The 19529-nt window shown below is 36.1% G+C and overlaps 1 protein-coding gene across 1 annotated transcript; it reads right to left on the bottom strand.

Moving 5' to 3' along the window:
• Nucleotides 1-450: 450 nt before the first annotated feature.
• On the bottom strand, nucleotides 451-1530 carry LOC107611366 (uncharacterized). Its single transcript, XM_016313302.1, has one exon. The coding sequence runs from the start codon at nucleotides 1528-1530 to the stop codon at nucleotides 451-453; it is 1080 nt and encodes a 359-aa protein (XP_016168788.1).
• Nucleotides 1531-19529: the final 17999 nt, after the last annotated feature.

Below are 19529 nucleotides of genomic sequence, written 5' to 3'. Positions count from 1 at the left end.
TCCAAATTAATTTGGATCCTTTAATGTGAATTTTATTGGCTGCCCAAGGTCATTATAATCTAGCACAACAGTGTAAACTTTATCTCCATACTTCTTTAAAGAGATGAATCATTGCTTATAAGTATTCCATGTCTATTGCATCTATAACAAACAATTTTTTTGCTGAATTTGTAAAATTGCATGAAAAATTTCTGTTTTGCTTAGAAGCTTCATGTGAATGATTTTTGAAAATAGTGGTGCTTCCTTCTTTAGATCCCAAACTAGGTTTTTATGAAATGGGTCTTTGAATGGCTAAGATTTTATCCAAGTTATTAGATCCTTGAACAAATTTCGATAAATCAAAATTCAAAGACTTTATGGTTTCATGCAGTTTTTCATTTTTAGCACTAGGCATATTTTTCTTGTAAACTCTGAATTTCATTTTTTAAATTAATTTCTCTTTTCAAAATATCATTTTTGTTTTTTAAATTTACAACAAATGTATGTGCTATAATAAATATCTAATTTTGCTTTCAAAGAAGATATCTCATATCTCAAATCTTCGACTTCTTTCTTATACTTAGAGTATTTGGACAAAAGTTTACTAGAGTTATGAGTTAAATCATCAATAATCTCATGCAATTCTTCGGCAGTACAATCATAAAGATTTACCTTATTTTTGGATTCATTGTACTTAGTCATAAGACATACATCCTCATCATCATCTGATGTATCATTTTCCAAATCTTCCCAAGTAGCCATCAAAACATTCTTCTTTTCTTTCTTGCTTTCTTCTTTTCGCTTCAGCATTGGACATTCAGATTTGAAGTGTCCTAGTTTTTTGTAGTAGTGACAATTTTCTTTGTTTTCTTTCTTGTCCTCCTTAGAGGAAGAACCTATTTTTCTGCCTTTATATCTTATCATTTTTCTCAGCCTTCTTGCAAAGAAAACTATTTCATTGTCACTGGGGAAATTCTCATCTGATTCGGTTTCAACCATCAATTTCAGAGCAACACTTTTCTTCTTGTTTTCTGTCTTCAAATGAGTGGTTTCATATGCTAGAAGCTTTCCTCTTAACTCATAATAAGTGATTTGGTTAAGATTATTTCCTTCTTGTACTGCAGTAGTTTTTGTCTCCCACTTCTTTGTGAGATTTCTTAGAATCTTCCTAACCAACTCCTTTTCAGTGAATGGTTTTCCCATTGCGTCGAGTCTATTGATTATGATTGAAGATCTTTTGAACATTTCATCTATAGACTCTTTTTCTTTCATGAAAAACAACTCATAGTCTTTCATTAGCATATCGATTCTAGTTTCTCTTATTTGATTTGTTCCTTCATGAGTGACTTGAAGTTTCTGCCATATTTCCTTAGTAGATTTACATCTGGATATTTTTTTGTACTCTTCAAAACTTATAGCACAATACACCATATTCATTGCTTTTGCATTTGACTCCACTTTTTTCTTTTCTTCTTCCGTCCATTCTCTATCTTCCTTTGGAACGACTTGTCCTTCAAATGTTAGCTTAATTGGAATCTCAAGTCCATTCATGATGATCTACCACAGCTTGTAATCTGTGGCTTGAATAAAAATACTTATTCTCTCCTTTCGGTAGGAATAGTTAGTTCTATTAAAATAAGGCGGATGATGGTAGGATTGACCTTTGGTTAGGTTGAAAGGAACTTGATTGGTTGCCATAGATCTTTTCTTGAAACTATTAAGCTTGACTCCTAGAGCCTGAGCTCTGATGGCAATTGAAGGTTTTTTAGGCCTTGAGAAAGGAGGGGTTTTAATTAAAGCACTCTTTCAAAATTAGAAGCATGAAACTGAACAAGTAGGAGATTTTTCGATTTTAGTCTCCTGCAATTGCAGAAGATAAACGAAGAGAGAGTAGAGAGAATAACACCAAATTGATCCTGGTTCAACCTCAAAGCACAATGAGTTCTACGTCCAGTCTCCACCACAACAATGATAGAATTTCACTGTATCCAATTAAAATAGAACAGCCCAAGATATGAACAAACTGAAACTGTGTTGTATTTTCTTCCTAGATTAAGACTTATCACCTATAGGCTTTTTTAAAATATTCTCTCAAATGATCATATGCCTTTTTCTTAGTACTAGAAAGACTCAAAACTGAATATAAAATTCAAAACCAAGGTGAAAAAGAGAGACATTCAATTGTGTAATATTTAATTTTTGAATTATTTTTCTTATGTGTTCTCAATTCTGGTTCTTCTTCTTATATCCAAAAACCAAGCTAATGCTAGCCGTTGTAGTAGATTAATTTACATAGACAAGATGTTTTTCTTACTTTATGCAGTTGTAAATCTTTTTTTAAGGGATGATACGATACTTTCTTTTAGCAACAACACCCCTTCAGAATCACTTCAAATCTTGCTTTTAATGGATGATTCTTTTCAAATCTGTTTCAATTATTGCAATGTGCTCAACTATCCATTGCTTGCTGTAGATAATCATCATTATTGTTATATGTTTTTTTTTTCATTTTGACAACAATAGTCCTTTTTAATTTGATACTAAATAAGTATTTATATTAATTATTCAATATAATTAATTAAATATTTGTCATTACAAATAATTGTAAGATTATATTTTAAACTCAACAAGTAAAAATAGTCAAATTTTAGCATTAGACTTATGACTGACGAACGTTTAGCGATGACAAAACCTTTTATAAAGTTTATTATTGATGCCTTTGTCGTTGATAACACTTAACGTACTTGTAGTGATACTCGACGATATACATACCCCGATTAAGAACAAAAAGTCATAAATACTTTTCTAAATATTTGTAAACCTTAGGGGATACGTTGAATTCATGCATAGATTGATCAATTCCATATCAAATATTTTATTATTAAAAAATTAGGTATCGTGCGGTGGAATTCAATATATCTTTGTTAGAAATAAAAAGGTAATGCGAAGAAAGTATTGTTTGTATTATTCAATATGTGAAGAAAAGTATAACGTACAAGGGAATATATAGGTGCTAGAAGAATCAAAGCAATAAAAGCATAAAATCCTACAATAAATATACAGATATGCTATATAAACATAAATGATACTAACTGATCTGAATTGATCCTATTTATACTCTAACATCCTCCCTCAAACTCAAGTGGGAGTTAAGTATACCATCTTGAGTTTGGATACTAGAGTCTGAAAACGAGTAGGATGATGAGCCTTTGTGAAGATATCATTAGTCTGATCCAGAGTTCCAACAGCTATGAGACGAACAACATTATTAAGGAGATGTTTTCGGACAAAGTGACAATCAATCTCAATGTGTTTGGTGCGTTCATGAAAATGAATTATTCTTATGTGTTCTCAATTCTCATTCTTCTTCTTATATCCAAAAACCAAGCTAATGCTAGCGTTGCGGCAGATTAATTTACGGTTAAAACAAGATGTTTTTCTTACTTTATGCAGTTGTAAATCTTTCTTTTAGGGATGATACAATCCTTTCTTTTAGCAGCAGCACATCTCCTTTATAATCACTTCAAATCTTGCTTTTAATGGATGATTCTTTTCAAATCTGTTTCAATTATTGCAATGTGCTCAACTATCCATTGCTAGTTGTCCATAATCATCATTATTGTTATATTCTTTTTTTATCCATTTTGACAACAATAATTTCTTTTAATTTGATACTAAATAAGTATTTATATCAATTATTCAATATAATTAATTAAATATTTGTCATTACAAATAATTGTAAGACTATTTTTAAACTCAACAAGGAAAAATATTCAAATTTTAGCATTAGAGTTATGACTAACGAACGTTTACCAACAAAACCTTTTATAAAGTTTATTATTGACGCCTTTGTCGTTGATAATACTTAACGTACTTGTAGTGATACTCGACGATATACATACCCCCCGATTAAGAACAAAAAATTATAAATACTTTTTTTAAATATTTGTTAAACCTTATGGGATACGTTGAATTCATGCATAGATTTATCAATTCCATATCAAATATTTTATTATTAAAAAATTAGGTATCGTGCGATGGAAATTCAATATATCTTTGCTAGAAATAAGATGGTAATCTGAAGAAAGTATTTTATGTATTATTTAATATGTGAAGAAAAGTTTAATTTATAAGGGTATATATAGGTGCTAGAAGAATCAAAGAAATACAAGTATAAAATCCTACAATAAATATACAGATATGCTATATAAATACAAATGACACTAACTGATCTAAATCGATCCAAATTATGCTCTAACATCCTCTCTCAAACTCAAGTAGGAGCTAAGGATACCATCTTGAGTTTAGATACTAGAGTCCAAAAATAAGTAGGATGATGAACCTTTGTGAAGATATCAGCAGTCTAATCCAAAGTTCCAATAGCTATGATTCGAACAAAATTAATAAGGAGACGTTTCTAGACAAAATGATAATCAATCTCAATGTGTTTGGTGCGTTCATGCAAAACGAATTATTATTCTTATGTGTTCTCAATTCTGGTTTTTCATCTTATATCCAAAAACCAAGCTAATGCTAACCGTTGCAAAAGAGTAATTTACATTGAAGACAAGATGTTTTTCTTACTTTATGCAGTTGTAAATCGTTCTTTAAGGGATGATACGATCCTTTCTTTTAGCAATAGAATACCTCCTTCATAATCACTTCAAATCTTACTTTTAATGGATGATTCAATGTGCTCTACTATCCATTACTTGATGCCCATAATCATAATTATTGTTATATGTTTTATTTTTCCATTTTTACAACGATAATCTCTTTTAATTTGATACTAAATAAGTATTTATATCAATTATTCAATATAATTAATTAAATATTTCCCATTAAAAATAATTGTAAGATTATTTTTAAACTCAACAAGTAAAAATAGTCAAATTTTAGCATTAGAGTTATGACTAACGAACGTTTACCGACAATAAAATCTTTTATATAGTTTTTTATAGATGCCTTTGTCGTTGATAATACTTAACGTACTTGTAGTGATATTCGACGATATACATACCTCGATTAAGAACAAAAAATCATATATACTTTTTTAAATATTTGTTAAACCTGATGGGATACATTGAATTCATGCATAGATTGATCAATTCTATATCAAATATATTATTATTAAAAAATTAACTATCGTGCGGTGAAAATTCAATATATTTTTGTTAGAAATAAGAAGGTAATTGGTGCACAAAATTGTTACTCTCTTACAATTTCGCACACATGACCAGCAAGTGCACTGGGTCGTCCAAGTAATACCTTACATGAGTAAGGGTCGAATCCCACGGAGATTGTTGGTTTGAAGCAATCTATGGTTATCTTGTAAATCTCAGTCAGGAAGTCAATTATGTTTATCAATTGAATTGTGAGTAACCAGTAGAGCATAAATTAAAAGTTACTTGTTGTGCAGTAATGGAGAATATGTTGGAGTTTTGGAGATGCTTTGTCTTCTGAATCTCTGCTTTCCTCTGTCTTCTTGTTCACGCACGCACGTCCCCCTATGGCAAGCTGTGTGTTGGTGGATCACCGTTGTCAATGGCTACCTTCCATCCTTCCAGTGAAAACTACGCTCACGCGCTCTGTCACAGCACGGCTAATCACCGGTTGGTTCTCGATCCGGTTGGAATAGGATTTACTATCCTTTTGCGTCTGTCACTAACGCCCAGCCTTCAAGAGTTTGAAGCTCGTCACAGTCATTCAATCCTTGAATCCTACTCGGAATACCACAGACAAGGTTTAGACTTTCCGGATTCTCATGAATGCTGCCATCAGTTCTAGCTTATACCACGGAGATTCTGATTAAGGAATCTAAGAGATACTCATTCAATCGTATATAGAACGGAGGTGGTTGTCAGGCACACGTTCATGATTTGAGGAGGGTGATGAGTGTCACAGCTCACCACCTCCATCACAGTTAAGCGCGAATGAACATCTTAGATAGGAACAAGCGTGTTTGAATGGAAAACAGAAATACTTGCATTAATTCATCGAGACACAGCAGAGCTCCTCACCCCCAACAATGGGGTTTAGAGACTCATGCCGTCAGAGAATACAAAGTTTAGATCTGAAAATGTCATCAGATCCAAAATAAGTCTCTAAAAGTTGTTTAAATACTAAACCAGTAGCCTAGGGTTACAAAATATGAGTGGACTATGATGGATGATGCAGAGATCCACTTCTGGGGCCCACTTGGTGTGCTGGGGCCCACTTGGTGTGTGCTGGGGCTGAGACTTTAAGCAATTCACGTGCAGAGGCCATTTGTGGAGTTGAACGCCAGTTTTTGTGCCAGTTTGGGCGTTCAACTCCAGTTTTTTATCCTTTTCTGGCGCTGGACGCCAGAATTGGGCAGAGGACTGGAGTTGAACGCCAGATTACGTCGTCTATTCTTGTGCAAAGTATGGACTATTATATATTTCTGAAAAGCCCTGGATGTCTACTTTCCAACGCAATTGGAAGCACGCCATTTCGAGTTCTGTAGCTCCAGAAAATCTACTTTGAGTGCAGGGAGGTCAGAATCCAACAGCATTAGCAGTCCTTTTTCAGCCTAAATCAGATTTTTGCTCAGCTCCTTCAATTTCAGCCAGAAAAATACCTGAAATTACAGAAAAACACACAACTCATAGTAAAGTCCAGAAATATGAATTTTTCCTAAAAACTACTGGAAATAAACTAAAAACTAACTAAAACATACTCTAAACTATATAAAATTATCCCCAAAAAGCGTATAAAATATCCGCTCATCACAACACCAAACTTAAACTGTTGCTTGTCCTCAAGCAACTAGACAAATAAAATAGAAGACTCATAGGTTGAGAAGCAATAATATCTCAGAGTTTTTGATTGAAGCTCAGATCCTAATTAGATGAGCGGGACTAGTAGCTTTTTGCTTTTGAACAGTTTTGGCATCTCACTTTATCCATTGAAGCTCAGAGTGATTGGCATCTATAGGAACTCAGAATTCAGATAGTGTTATTGATTCTCTTAGTTCAGTGTGATGATTCTTGAACACAGCTTCTTTATGAGTCTTGGCCGTGGCCCTAAGCACTTTGTTTTCCAGTATTACCACCGGATACATAAATGCCACAGACACATAACTGGGTGAACCTTTTCAGATTGTGACTCAGCTTTGCTAAAGTCCCCAATTAGAGGTGTCCAGAGTTCTTAAGCACACTCTTCGTTTCGCTTGAACCTTGACTTTAACCGCTCAGTCTCAAGTTTTCACTTGACACCTTTACGCCACAAGCACATGGTTAGGGACAGCTTGGTTTAGCCGCTTAGACCAGGATTTTATTCCTTTAGGCCCTCCTATCCACTGATGCTCAAAGCCTTGGGATCCCTTTTATTTGCCCTTGCCTTTTGGTTTTAAGGGTTATTGGCTTTTTCTGCTTGCTTTTTCTTTTTTCTCTCTTTTTTTTTTTCAAATTTTTCTGCAAGCTTTATTCTTTGCTGCTTTTTCTTGCTTCAAGAATCATTTTTATGATTTTTCAGATTATCAATAACATGTCTCATGTTCATCATTCTTTCAAGAGCCAACATATTTAACAGTCTTAAACAACAAATTCAAAAGACATATGCACTGTTCAAGCATTCATTCAGAAGACAGAAAGCATTGCCACCACATTTAACTAATTAGAATTTCTCTTATTAAACTCGAAATTTTATTGCCTCTTATTCAAAAGATCTATTATTTTATTCATGTTTGCTGATGATGAGAAAAATAGACTATAACTTAATTGGGGATAAAATCAAACTAGACACTAATTACTACTAATGATCATGTAATGAAGACACAGACATAGATAAGCACTTATCATAGAGAAAACAAAAAACAGAGAAAGCAAGAACAAGGAATGAGTCCACCTTAGTGATGATGATGGCATTTCCTTCTTGAGGCACCAATGATGTTCTTGAGCTCTTTTATGTCTCTTCCTTGCCTTTGTGGCTTGATTCCTAGTGATTTTTGGTATTTCTATCCTCAGTTGCTTCCAATAATTATGTGGAGGGAAGTGCATCCCCTGAGGTATCTCTTGATTTGCAGCCACATGTTCTACCACTGAGCTATAGATCCTTTACATAATTGTTTTACCACACCAAACTTAGAATGTTGCTCGCCCTCGAGCAAAAGAAGAGGGAATTGCACACAACTCTGGGCGTTCAGCGCCAGGTTGGTGCCCATTTTGGGTGTTCAACGCCCATTTACTAGCCATGTCTGGCGTTGAACGCCAGAACCATGCTCTGTTCTGGCGTTGAACGCCAGACAGGTGCTTCCTCCAGGGTGTGATTTTTCTTCTGCTGTTTTTGATTCCGTTTTCTATTTTTAATATTTATTTTGTGACTCCACATGATCATGAACCTAATAAAACATGAAAAATCATGAGAATAAATAAAAATTGGGTTGCCTCCCAACAAGCGCTTCTTTACTGTCCTTAGCTGGACTTTGCCGAGCTTTTAATCTATCTTCAGCCTTGAGCATTCTTGCTCAGTGTTGCCTTCAAGATAATGCTTGATTCTCTGTCCATTGACAATGAACTTCTTATCAGAATCAATATCTTGAAGCTCCACATAACCATATGGTGATACACTTGTAATCACGTATGGTCCCCTCCACCGGGATTTCAGTTTCCCGGGGAATAGCCTGAGTCTAGAGTTAAACAACAGAACCTTCTGTCCTGGTTCAAAGATTCTAGATGACAGCTTTCTGTCATGCCAGTTTTTTGATTTTTCTTTATATAGCTTGGCATTTTCGAAAGCTGTGAATCTGAACTCCTCTAGCTCATTTAGCTGGAGCAATCTTTTTTCTCCTGCTAATTTGGCATCAAAGTTTAGGAATCTGGTTGCCCAGTAGGCCTTATGTTCCAGTTCCACGGGCAAGTGGCATGCCTTACCATACACGAGTTGGTATGGAGAGGTCCCTATAGGGGTCTTGAATGCTGTTCTGTAAGCCCACAGAGCATCATCCAAGCTCCTTGCCCAATCCTTTCTACGGGTATTTACTGTCCGTTCCAGGATTCTCTTTAATTCTCTGTTAGAGACTTCAGCTTGCCCATTGGTTTGTGGATGATATGGTGTGGCCACTTTGTGGCGAATTCCATACCGAACCATGGCAGAGTAAAGCTGTTTATTGCAGAAGTGAGTGCCCCCATCACTGATTAACACTCTAGGGACACCAAACCTGCTAAAGATATATTTCTGGAGGAACTTCAGCACTGTTTTAGTATCATTGGTGGGTGTGGCAATAGCCTCGACCCATTTTGATACATAGTCAATTGCCACCAGAATATAAGTGTTTGAATATGATGGTGGAAAAGGTCCCATGAAGTCAATTCCCCATACGTCAAACAACTCAATTTCCAAGATTCCTTGTTGAGGCATGGCGTAACCATGAGGCAGATTACCAGTTCTTTGGCAACTGTCACAATTACGTACAAACTCTCGGGAATCTTTATAGAGTGTGGGCCAATAGAAGCCACATTGGAGGACCTTGGTGGCTGTTCGCTCACCTCCGAAATGGCCTCCATATTGAGATCCGTGGCAATGCCACAGGATCCTCTGTGCTTCTTCTCTAGGCACACACCTACGGATAATTCCGTCTGCACATCTCTTAAAGAGATAAGGTTCATCCCACAAGTAGTACTTTGCATCAGTAATTAATTTCTTTTTTTGTATCCTGTTGTACTCCTTGGGTATGAACCTTGCAGCTTTATAGTTTGCAATATCGGCAAACCATGGTGCTTCCTGAATGGCGAATAAATGCTCATCAGGAAACGTCTCAGAGATCTCTAGAGAAGGGGGGGACGTCCCTTCCACTGGCTCTATCCGGGACAGATGATCAGCCACTTGGTTCTCTGTCCCTTTTCTGTCTCTTATTTCTATATCAAACTCTTGCAGAAGCAATACCCATCTGATGAGCCTGGGTTTTGAATCCTGCTTTGTGAGTAGATATTTAAGAGCAGCATGGTCAGTATACACAATCACTTTTGATCCTACTAAGTATGATCTGAACTTGTCAATGGCGTAAACCACTGCAAGTAGTTCTTTTTCTGTGGTTGTGTAATTTTTCTGGGCATCATTTAGAACGCGACTGGCATAATAAATGACATGCAGAAGCTTGTCATGCCTCTGTCCCAATACTGCACCAATGGCATGATAACTGGCATCACACATTAACTCAAATGGCAATGTCCAGTCTGGTGCAGAAATGACTGGTGCTGTGACCAGCTTAGCTTTCAGCATTTCAAACGCCTGCAGGCATGCTGTGTCAAACACAAATGGCGTGTCAGCAGCTAGCAGATTGCTTAGAGGTTTTGCGATTTTTGAAAAATCCTTTATAAACCTCCTATAGAATCCTGCATGCCCCAGAAAGCTTCTGATTGCCTTAACATTGGCAGGTGGTGGTAATTTTTCAATTACCTCTATTTTTGCTTGATCCACCTCTATTCCCTTGTTTGAGATTTTATGCCCAAGAACAATTCCTTCAGTCACCATGAAGTGACACTTTTCCCAGTTTAAAACTAGGTTGGTTTCTTGGCATCTTTTCATAAAGAGATTCATTATCTCCTTGTTTAAAGCCTTGGATGTCCAGCCTTAGCTGTGTCATCTTTTTTGGAGGGAAATATTGATTCAGGAATTTTTCTGTCAGCTGTTTCCATGTTCTTATGCTGGCCTTAGGTTGGTTATTTAACCACCTCTTAGCTTGATCTTTTACAGCAAATGGAAACAGTAATAGTCTGTAGACATCCTGATCTATTTCCTTATCATGTACTGTGTTAGCAATTTGTAAAAATTGTGCCAGAAACTCTGTAGGTTCTTCCTGTGGAAGACCGGAATACTGGCAACTTTGCTGCACCATGATAATGAGCTGAGGATTCAACTCAAAGCTACTAACTCCAATGGAGGGTATGCATATGTTACTCCCATACGAAGCAGTAGAGGGGTTAGAATATGACCCCAAAGTCCTCCTGGACTGTCCATCTCCACTTATGTCCATGATGGATATATGGATATAACTTGGACTGATTTATCTTTTTATTTATTTTATTTTATAAGAAGTAAATATTTAAATAAAATAAAATAACTAAAAAGAATTTGAATTTTGAAATTAAAAAGTTTTTTTTTTCGTAAAAAAAAGATAAAAATAATTAGTAAAAAAAAACAGAAATTTTTGAAAAAGGGGGAAGATATTTTCGAAAATTAGAGAGAGAGAGAGTTAGTTAGGTAGTTTTGAAAAAGTTAAGAAATAAACAAAAAGTTAGTTAGTTAGTTGAAACAAATTTTGAAAAGATAAGAAGTTAGGAAGTTAGAAGAGATATTTTGAAAAGATATTTTTGAATTTAGTGAGGAGAGAGAAAAACAATAAGATAGTACAAGATTTAAAATTTTTAGATCTAATGCTCCTTGTTTTTGAAAAATTTGGAGGGAAAACACCAAGGAACACCAAACTTAAAAATTTTAAGATCAAGACACAAGGAAAACTCAAGAACACTTTGAAGACTCACAAGAACACAAGAACATGAAGGAAGAACACCAAACTTAAAATTTTTAGAAAACCAAACCAAAATTTTTGAAAATCAAAGGGAAATCAACAAGAAAACACCAAACTTAAAGTTTGGCACAAGATTTAATAGAAAAAATATTTTTTTGAAAAAGAAGGTTTTGAAAAGAGTATAAAAGATTCTAACCCAATTACCAAGAACACAGATTAACGCTCTAGCCAAATGAGTTATGGGACCTTAAAAAAATTTTAAGAAAGATTATTTTTGAAAACACCAAACTTAAAGTTTGGCACAGGATTTAATAGAAAAATTATTTTTGAAAAAGGTTTTAAAAAATATGATAGCCAATTATCATGAACATAAACACCACGTTCTAAATAACTGAGCTATAAGTTTAAAATATTTTAACAAGGGATAAATAATAAAAGACTCTAAACCAAAAAAAGAAAGATTTTTCCTAATCTAAGCAACAAAATAATCCGTCAGTTGTTCAAACACGAACAATCCCCGGCAACGGCGCCAAAAACTTGGTGCACAAAATTGTTACTCTCTTACAATTTCGCACACATGACCAGCAAGTGCACTGGGTCGTCCAAGTAATACCTTACGTGAGTAAGGGTCGAATCCCACGGAGATTGTTGGTTTGAAGCAATCTATGGTTATCTTGTAAATCTCAGTCAGGAAGTCAATTATGTTTATCAATTGAATTGTGAGTAACCAGTAGAGCATAAATTAAAAGTTACTTGTTGTGCAGTAATGGAGAATATGTTGGAGTTTTGGAGATGCTTTGTCTTCTGAATCTCTGCTTTCCTCTGTCTTCTTGTTCACGCACGCACGTCCCCCTATGGCAAGCTGTGTGTTGGTGGATCACCGTTGTCAATGGCTACCTTCCATCCTTCCAGTGAAAACTACGCTCACGCGCTCTGTCACAGCACGGCTAATCACCGGTTGGTTCTCGATCCGGTTGGAATAGGATTTACTATCCTTTTGCGTCTGTCACTAACGCCCAGCCTTCAAGAGTTTGAAGCTCGTCACAGTCATTCAATCCTTGAATCCTACTCGGAATACCACAGACAAGGTTTAGACTTTCCGGATTCTCATGAATGCTGCCATTAGTTCTAGCTTATATCACGGAGATTCTGATTAAGGAATCTAAGAGATACTCATTCAATCGTATATAGAACGGAGGTGGTTGTCAGGCACACGTTCATGATTTGAGGAGGGTGATGAGTGTCACAGCTCACCACCTCCATCACAGTTAAGCGCGAATGAACATCTTAGATAGGAACAAGCGTGTTTGAATGGAAAACAGAAATACTTGCATTAATTCATCGAGACACAGCAGAGCTCCTCACCCCCAACAATGGGGTTTAGAGACTCATGCCGTCAGAGAATACAAAGTTTAGATCTGAAAATGTCATCAGATCCAAAATAAGTCTCTAAAAGTTGTTTAAATACTAAACCAGTAGCCTAGGGTTACAAAATATGAGTGGACTATGATGGATGATACAGAGATCCACTTCTGGGGCCCACTTGGTGTGCTGGGGCCCACTTGGTGTGTGCTGGGGCTGAGACTTTAAGCAATTCACGTGCAGAGGCCATTTGTGGAGTTGAACGCCAGTTTTTGTGCCAGTTTGGGCGTTCAACTCCAGTTTTTGATCCTTTTCTGGCGCTGGACGCCAGAATTGGGCAGAGGACTGGCGTTGAACGCCGGTTTACGTCGTCTATTCTTGTGTAAAGTATGGACTATTATACATTGCTGGAAAGCCCTGGATGTCTACTTTCCAACGCAATTGGAAGCACGCCATTTCGAGTTCTGTAGCTCCAGAAAATCCACTTTGAGTGCAGGGAGGTTAGAATCCAACAGCATTAGCAGTCCTTTTTCAGCCTAAATCAGATTTTTGCTCAGCTCCTTCAATTTCAGCCAGAAAAATACCTGAAATTACAGAAAAACACACAACTCATAGTAAAGTCCAGAAATATGAATTTTTCCTAAAAACTACTGGAAATAAACTAAAAACTAACTAAAACATACTCTAAACTATATGAAATTATCCCCAAAAAGCGTATAAAATATCCGCTCATCAGTAATCTAAAGAAAGTATTTTATGTATTATTCAATATGTGAAGAAAATTATAACATACAATGTAAATCCCGTTAGATTAGTAAATAATTAGTCAATAAATTAGTTTTTTAATAAGGAAGATTAGAAATGTGAATATTATATCAAATTAAGATAGAGCTCATCGAAACGAGAATTTTGACATTAATTTCGAAGAAACGGTCCAAGATTAGACCGAACGAGGCGAACCGGTTGAACCGGGCCCGTGGGCAGAGGGAACGGGAGAACATTTCCCCTTTCTCCCAATATACACGTTCCAGCGAGCAGAGGGAACGGGAGAACAAGAAAACGTTCCAACCTTACGGTAAAATCAATTCGCCGTAACTTCTCCGTCCGAGCTCCGATCACCGCACCGTTTGCGGCCACGCATTCATCGGGTCGAGCTCTACGTTTCTACTGGAACAATTTCATAGGTAAGTTGCTATTTAATCTCAGCCTCTTCTTTCCCAATTTTTGGAAAATTAAGTGGAGATATTGAATTTCTTTACTCTTTAATGTTTTAGGATCCAATTAGCTTGAGGAAAACATTTACTCTTGCTTATGTGAAGCTTGGGTAAGGTGAGAATATCATAATTCTATTTTAATTTCATTGAATTTGAGCTTTGAGTATTAAATTGGGTATATATGTGTTATGAATGTGTATTAGGTTCTGAATAAATAATTTGAGCTTGAAATTGTGAATACCGGAACTTGGAGTAAGCGGTGTAGTTGAGGTTTTGTGGCTGTGTTTGATTTTAAATAAATTTCCTTGATCGTTACGTGAGAATTGGCCAAGGTATGGTTTAGGTTTCTTGCATTTAATATGTAATGTCCTGTAAAAACTTAGGCTAGATGACCATAGGATAAGCTGAAATGCAGGTGTATATTTAATGTTTAGTAATTTGATCGATGAACATGCTTGGTTTGGTTTGGAGATTTGATTATGAGGTGGAGTTTGTTACTAAATGAATTTTTGAAAGGATATATGGTTGAATTATTAATTATATGATTATATTTTGGTTTGGTTGAATAGTGATTCATGAAATGATATAGAGCTTGTTGAGTATTGTTGTTGGCATTTTAAGTTGGTAGATAGGTTTGGAAATGAATGGTATGGAAATCTTGAATGAAAAATGAGGTTTTGAAAGATTTTCTAAAGTTGGTTTTTGGCTGAACTTCGGCAAGGTATAACTTGGTTTTTGGACCCTCAATTTGTTTCTAAATTGTTTTAAAATGAAAATTGGGTTTGTGATGTTTATGCCACTCGAAGAATGGATGAAAAATGTTGTAAATTGAAGAAGTTATGGGGGTTGGAAGATTAAATCTATAAATTGTGCTTATAACAGATTTTGCAGCTCTGCTTCTCTAATTCTGCTACTGCATCTGTTTTGCATTTTTAAAGAAACGTACGCCTGCGCGTACGCGACTGGTGCCATGCATGCGTGAAAGCAGCGAACAAGCATGTCCACGCGTACGCGTGACCCACACGCATGCGTGACATGAAGTTTTTACCTACGCGTACGCATGAAAAAGGGACGCGCACGCGAGCTGCAGTTTTACACTCCCACGCGTACGCGTGAGCCACGCGTACGCATGGCCCCTATTTTAGCAAACATGGTGTTTAGCATTTTAAATTGTATTTGAAACTTCTAAACCTCTATTTTCATTCCTTTAGTCATTAATAATAGTGTTAAACCTGATAATCAGATGAAGTTAGGAAATGGAGATTACTTGGAGGTGAAGTAAAGCTGAAAAGTGAAGAATCGATTATGAAAATGTTACGGATGATCATGTATGATACTTGGCTTGAAAATCAAATGAATGATCATGTATGATACTTGGCTTGAATGATTAAATGATCTGAGATACGAGATTCTCTGGGTAAAGTACCGTGGCTTGCCACCACGTGTACCAGGTTGAGAACTCAATACTCTGTTGACCCTACGATGTAAGGGTGACTGGGCACTTATAAATTCCCAGGAATGTTAACCCCATTGAGCAATATTGATTATTTGAGAAAAAAGCTATTCATAGACTCTTGGGGATGCACGTCGAGAGACAGTCTAAGGTTTTCAGACTTGTCGGGTTGGCTGGATAACCGACAGATGAGCCTCATCAGCCATAGGACAGGCATGCATCATATGAATTCTACTTGAATTACTTGTTTGTGCATTAACTGGGTGTGCCTAAGTGTATTTGCCATGCTAAATATATATTTGTTACCTGCAGTATTTGTAACCTTTTTGTGCTTGCCTTTATTTGTTTATTTGTCTGTGAAATGCTAACGGAGATGGACGTATGGAGGAATGGTAGTATAGAACTTGGATTTAAGGTTAAGTTAGGTTTAGATACTCTTAGAAAACCACCTTTTATGGCTTTTGTTTAATACTTTAAGCTCTATAATCTAAGTGTCGACGTTCTAGGATTGCCTCTGGCATTCCCAGAACCTTATATATTATATGTGTGGCACCTTTACCATACTGAGAACCTCTGGTTCTCATTCCATACTATGTTGTTGTTTTTTAGATGCAGGTGCAGAGGCACCTCATTAGGCGTCTAGATACCTAAAGCGAAGTGGTTTCTAGGTTATTTTGTTGTACAGTGATGTATATATATACTTAGTTTCCTCTCCGCATAACTTATTCTTTTGATCCTCTTAGAGGTTTATGGAGAGACAGGATTTTGTTTATGTATGCTTGCAATTTTGGTTATGTATGTATATATGTGTAAATATTCTCCGGCCAGCCTTGGCTTCGCGGACTGAGTTAGGAGCTTGTTATTTTGTATCTTTGGCACTCTACTCCTACTTTTGTTATCTTATGTTCGATAGTTATGGTTTTCCCGACGCGTAGGTTAACTCGTTTCTTGAGCGTTGCGCATTTATTTCGCGATTTTTATTTCCTCTATCCTTCAAGGCTCCTAGTGTATTATAATCTTTCTGCTATTACATGTAAATATTTTATTTTAGCGGTTGTAATATCACACCACCTCTGTTTTATGACTTAAGCGTAAAGCTCAATGTGGTAGGGTGTTACATACAACGGTATATATAGGTGCTAGAAGAAACCAAAGCAATAAAAGCATAAAATCCTACAATAAATATACAGATATGCTATATAAACATAAATGATACTAACTGATCTAAATTGATTCTAATTATACTCTAACATCCTCTCTCAAACTCAAGTAGGAGTTAGGGATACCATCTTGAGTTTGGATACTAGAGTCTGAAAATAAGTAGGATGATGAGCCTTTGTGAAGATACCATTAGTCTGATCCAGAGTTCCAACAGCTATAAGATGAACAACATTATTAAGGAGACGTTTCTGAACAAAGTGATAATCAATCTCAATATGTTTGGTGCGTTCATGAAAATAAATTATTCTTCTTATGTGTTCTCAATTCTGATTCTTCTTCTTATATCCAAAAACCAAGCTAATGCTAGCCGTACTTAACGTACTTGTAGTGATATTCGACGATATACATACCCCGATTAAGAACAAAAAATTATAAATACTTTTTTAAATATTTGTTAAACCTTATGGGATACATTGAATTCATGCATAGATTGATCAATTCAATATCAAACATTTTATTATTAAAAAATTAGCTATCATGCGGTGGAAATTCAATATATCTTTCTTAGAAATAAGATGGTAATCTAAAGAAAGTGTTTTATATATTATTAAATATGTAACGAAAAGTATAATGTACAAGGATATATATAGGTGCTAGAAGAATCAAAGCAATAAAAGTATAGAATCCTACAATAAATATATAGATATGCTATATAATGTAAATGATGCTATGTGATCTAAATTGATCCTAATTATACTCTAACATCCTCTCTCGAACTCAAGTGGGAGCTAAGGATACCATCTTGAGTTTGGATACTAGAGTCCAAAAACAAGTAGGATGATGAGCCTTTGTGAAGATATCAACAGTCTGATACAGAGTTCCAATAGCTATGAGAAGAACAACATTAATAAGGAGACGTTTCTGGACAAAGTGACAGTCACTGTTAATGTGTTTGGTGCCTTCATGAAAAACATCATTATGGACAATCTAACTAGCACTGTGGTTGTCACAAAAAATATCATTTGGAGATGACTAAAGAACACCCAAGTCTTCGAGAAGACAATGAATCGAGACAGCCTTAGCAGTGGTGTCAGCAAGAGCACGGTATTCAGCTTTGTGCTTGATCGAGCAGTGAACATTTGCTTCTTGGCTCGCCAGGAAATGAGAGAGTCACCAAGAAACAAACAATAACTAGTATGATGTTTATCAGTGGCTTAGAGAAGGGGATTGAATCTGGGTCTCTTTTTACTTTGCTAGTGTTTACTTCAAACTTGATGGGACTTAGAGAATCTGTTAATTCTCCTTGTGTTAAAACGCAGGAGAAACTTTTATTTTGTCTCTTGTCGATAGAAGAGCCAGAACATATTTGTATGGGAGCAGAGTTGCTGTGACGTCTTGCTGGATAGAATAAACAGGAGACAGTTTTATTTTATCTCATAGAGAATAAAACCAGAATCAGAACATAGAAGGAAGAGTGACATAGCCATATATCCTAGTTCAACCACCATGTACAATGTCGCCTACATCCAGTCTCTCCCACAACAGTGGTGGAATTTTCACTATCTATCAAAGATTACAAACACCAATTTTCCTAGGATTCAACCCTATCCTATCTGGGACAAATCCAGTTTCTACCTAAGCTAGATTTAACTATATTCACTCCCTAGATTTTCAACCACTAAGTGCTCACCCAGCTTAGCAAGAAAATCTCCTTAGGATCATAAAAACAAAACAGAAAAATGTACAAAGGATTTTTGAAATAATCATTTGACTTTTCTCCAAATCTAACTCTTTTTGCCTTTTCTTTCAATGGTTTTTTCTTAATTCCACACATAAATGCCTTTTTTCATTGAAATAAAGAAAGATAAATTGAGAAAACAGAATACTGAATAAAGAACCATAAAGGAGAAGAAGGTCTAGCTTTATAAGCTATGAAAACTGGTGCACGAAATTGTGATATCCAGGCTCAAACTATTCCTGGCACGTGAGCAACTTGGTACGCGTAATCGTGATTACACATTCATAATTTGTCACAACTTCGATACAACTGACCAGCAAGTGCACTGGGTCGTCCAAGTAATACCTTACGTGAGTAAGGGTCGAATCCCACGGAGATTGTTGGTATGAAGCAAACTATGGTCACCTTGCAAATCTCAGTCAGGCAGATATAAATTGATAATGATGTTTTCGAATAATAAATAATAGAATAGGGATAGAGGTACTTATGTAAATCATTGGTAGGAATTTCAGATAAGCGAATGGAGATGCTTTTCGTTCCTCTGAACCTCTGCTTTCCTGCCATCTTCATCCAATCAGTCTTACTCCTTTCCATGGCTGGCTTTATGTGATACATCACCACTGTCAATGGCTACTTTCGGTCATCTCTCGGGAAAATGATCCAATGCCCTGTCACGGCACGGCTAATCGTCTGGAGGCATCACCCTTGCCAATGGCTTCATCTTATCCTCTCAGTGAATAATATGCTCACGCACCCTGTTACGGCACGGCTATTCATCTGTCGGTTCTCGATCATGCTGGAATAGGATTTACTATCCTTTTGCGTCTGTCACTAACGCCCTGCAATCGCGAGTTAGGAGCTCGTCACAGTCATTCAATCATTGAATCCTACTCGGAATACCACATACAAGGTTTAGACCTTCCGGATTCTCTTGAATGCCGCCATCATTCTAGCTTACACCACGAAGATTCTGGTTAGGAGATCTAAGAGATATTCATTCTAGCTTATTTCATGTAGAACGGAAGTGTTTGTCAGGCACGTGTTCATAGGGGAGAATGGTGATGAGCGTCACACATAATCATCACCTTCATCACGTTCTTGGGTGCGAATGGATATCTTAGAAGCGAAATA

This window comes from Arachis ipaensis, chromosome B8 (assembly GCF_059453495.1).
Source record: "Arachis ipaensis isolate K30076 ecotype BB chromosome B8, ASM5945349v1, whole genome shotgun sequence".
In the NCBI taxonomy this organism is placed as follows: domain Eukaryota; kingdom Viridiplantae; phylum Streptophyta; class Magnoliopsida; order Fabales; family Fabaceae; genus Arachis; species Arachis ipaensis.
This window is presented reverse-complemented; position numbering and strand designations above follow the sequence as displayed.

Coding starts and splice junctions, on each gene's coding strand:
- LOC107611366 (XM_016313302.1), bottom strand. CDS start 1,530: ATGAATGGACTTGAGATTCCAATTAAGCTAACATTTGAAGGACAAGTC.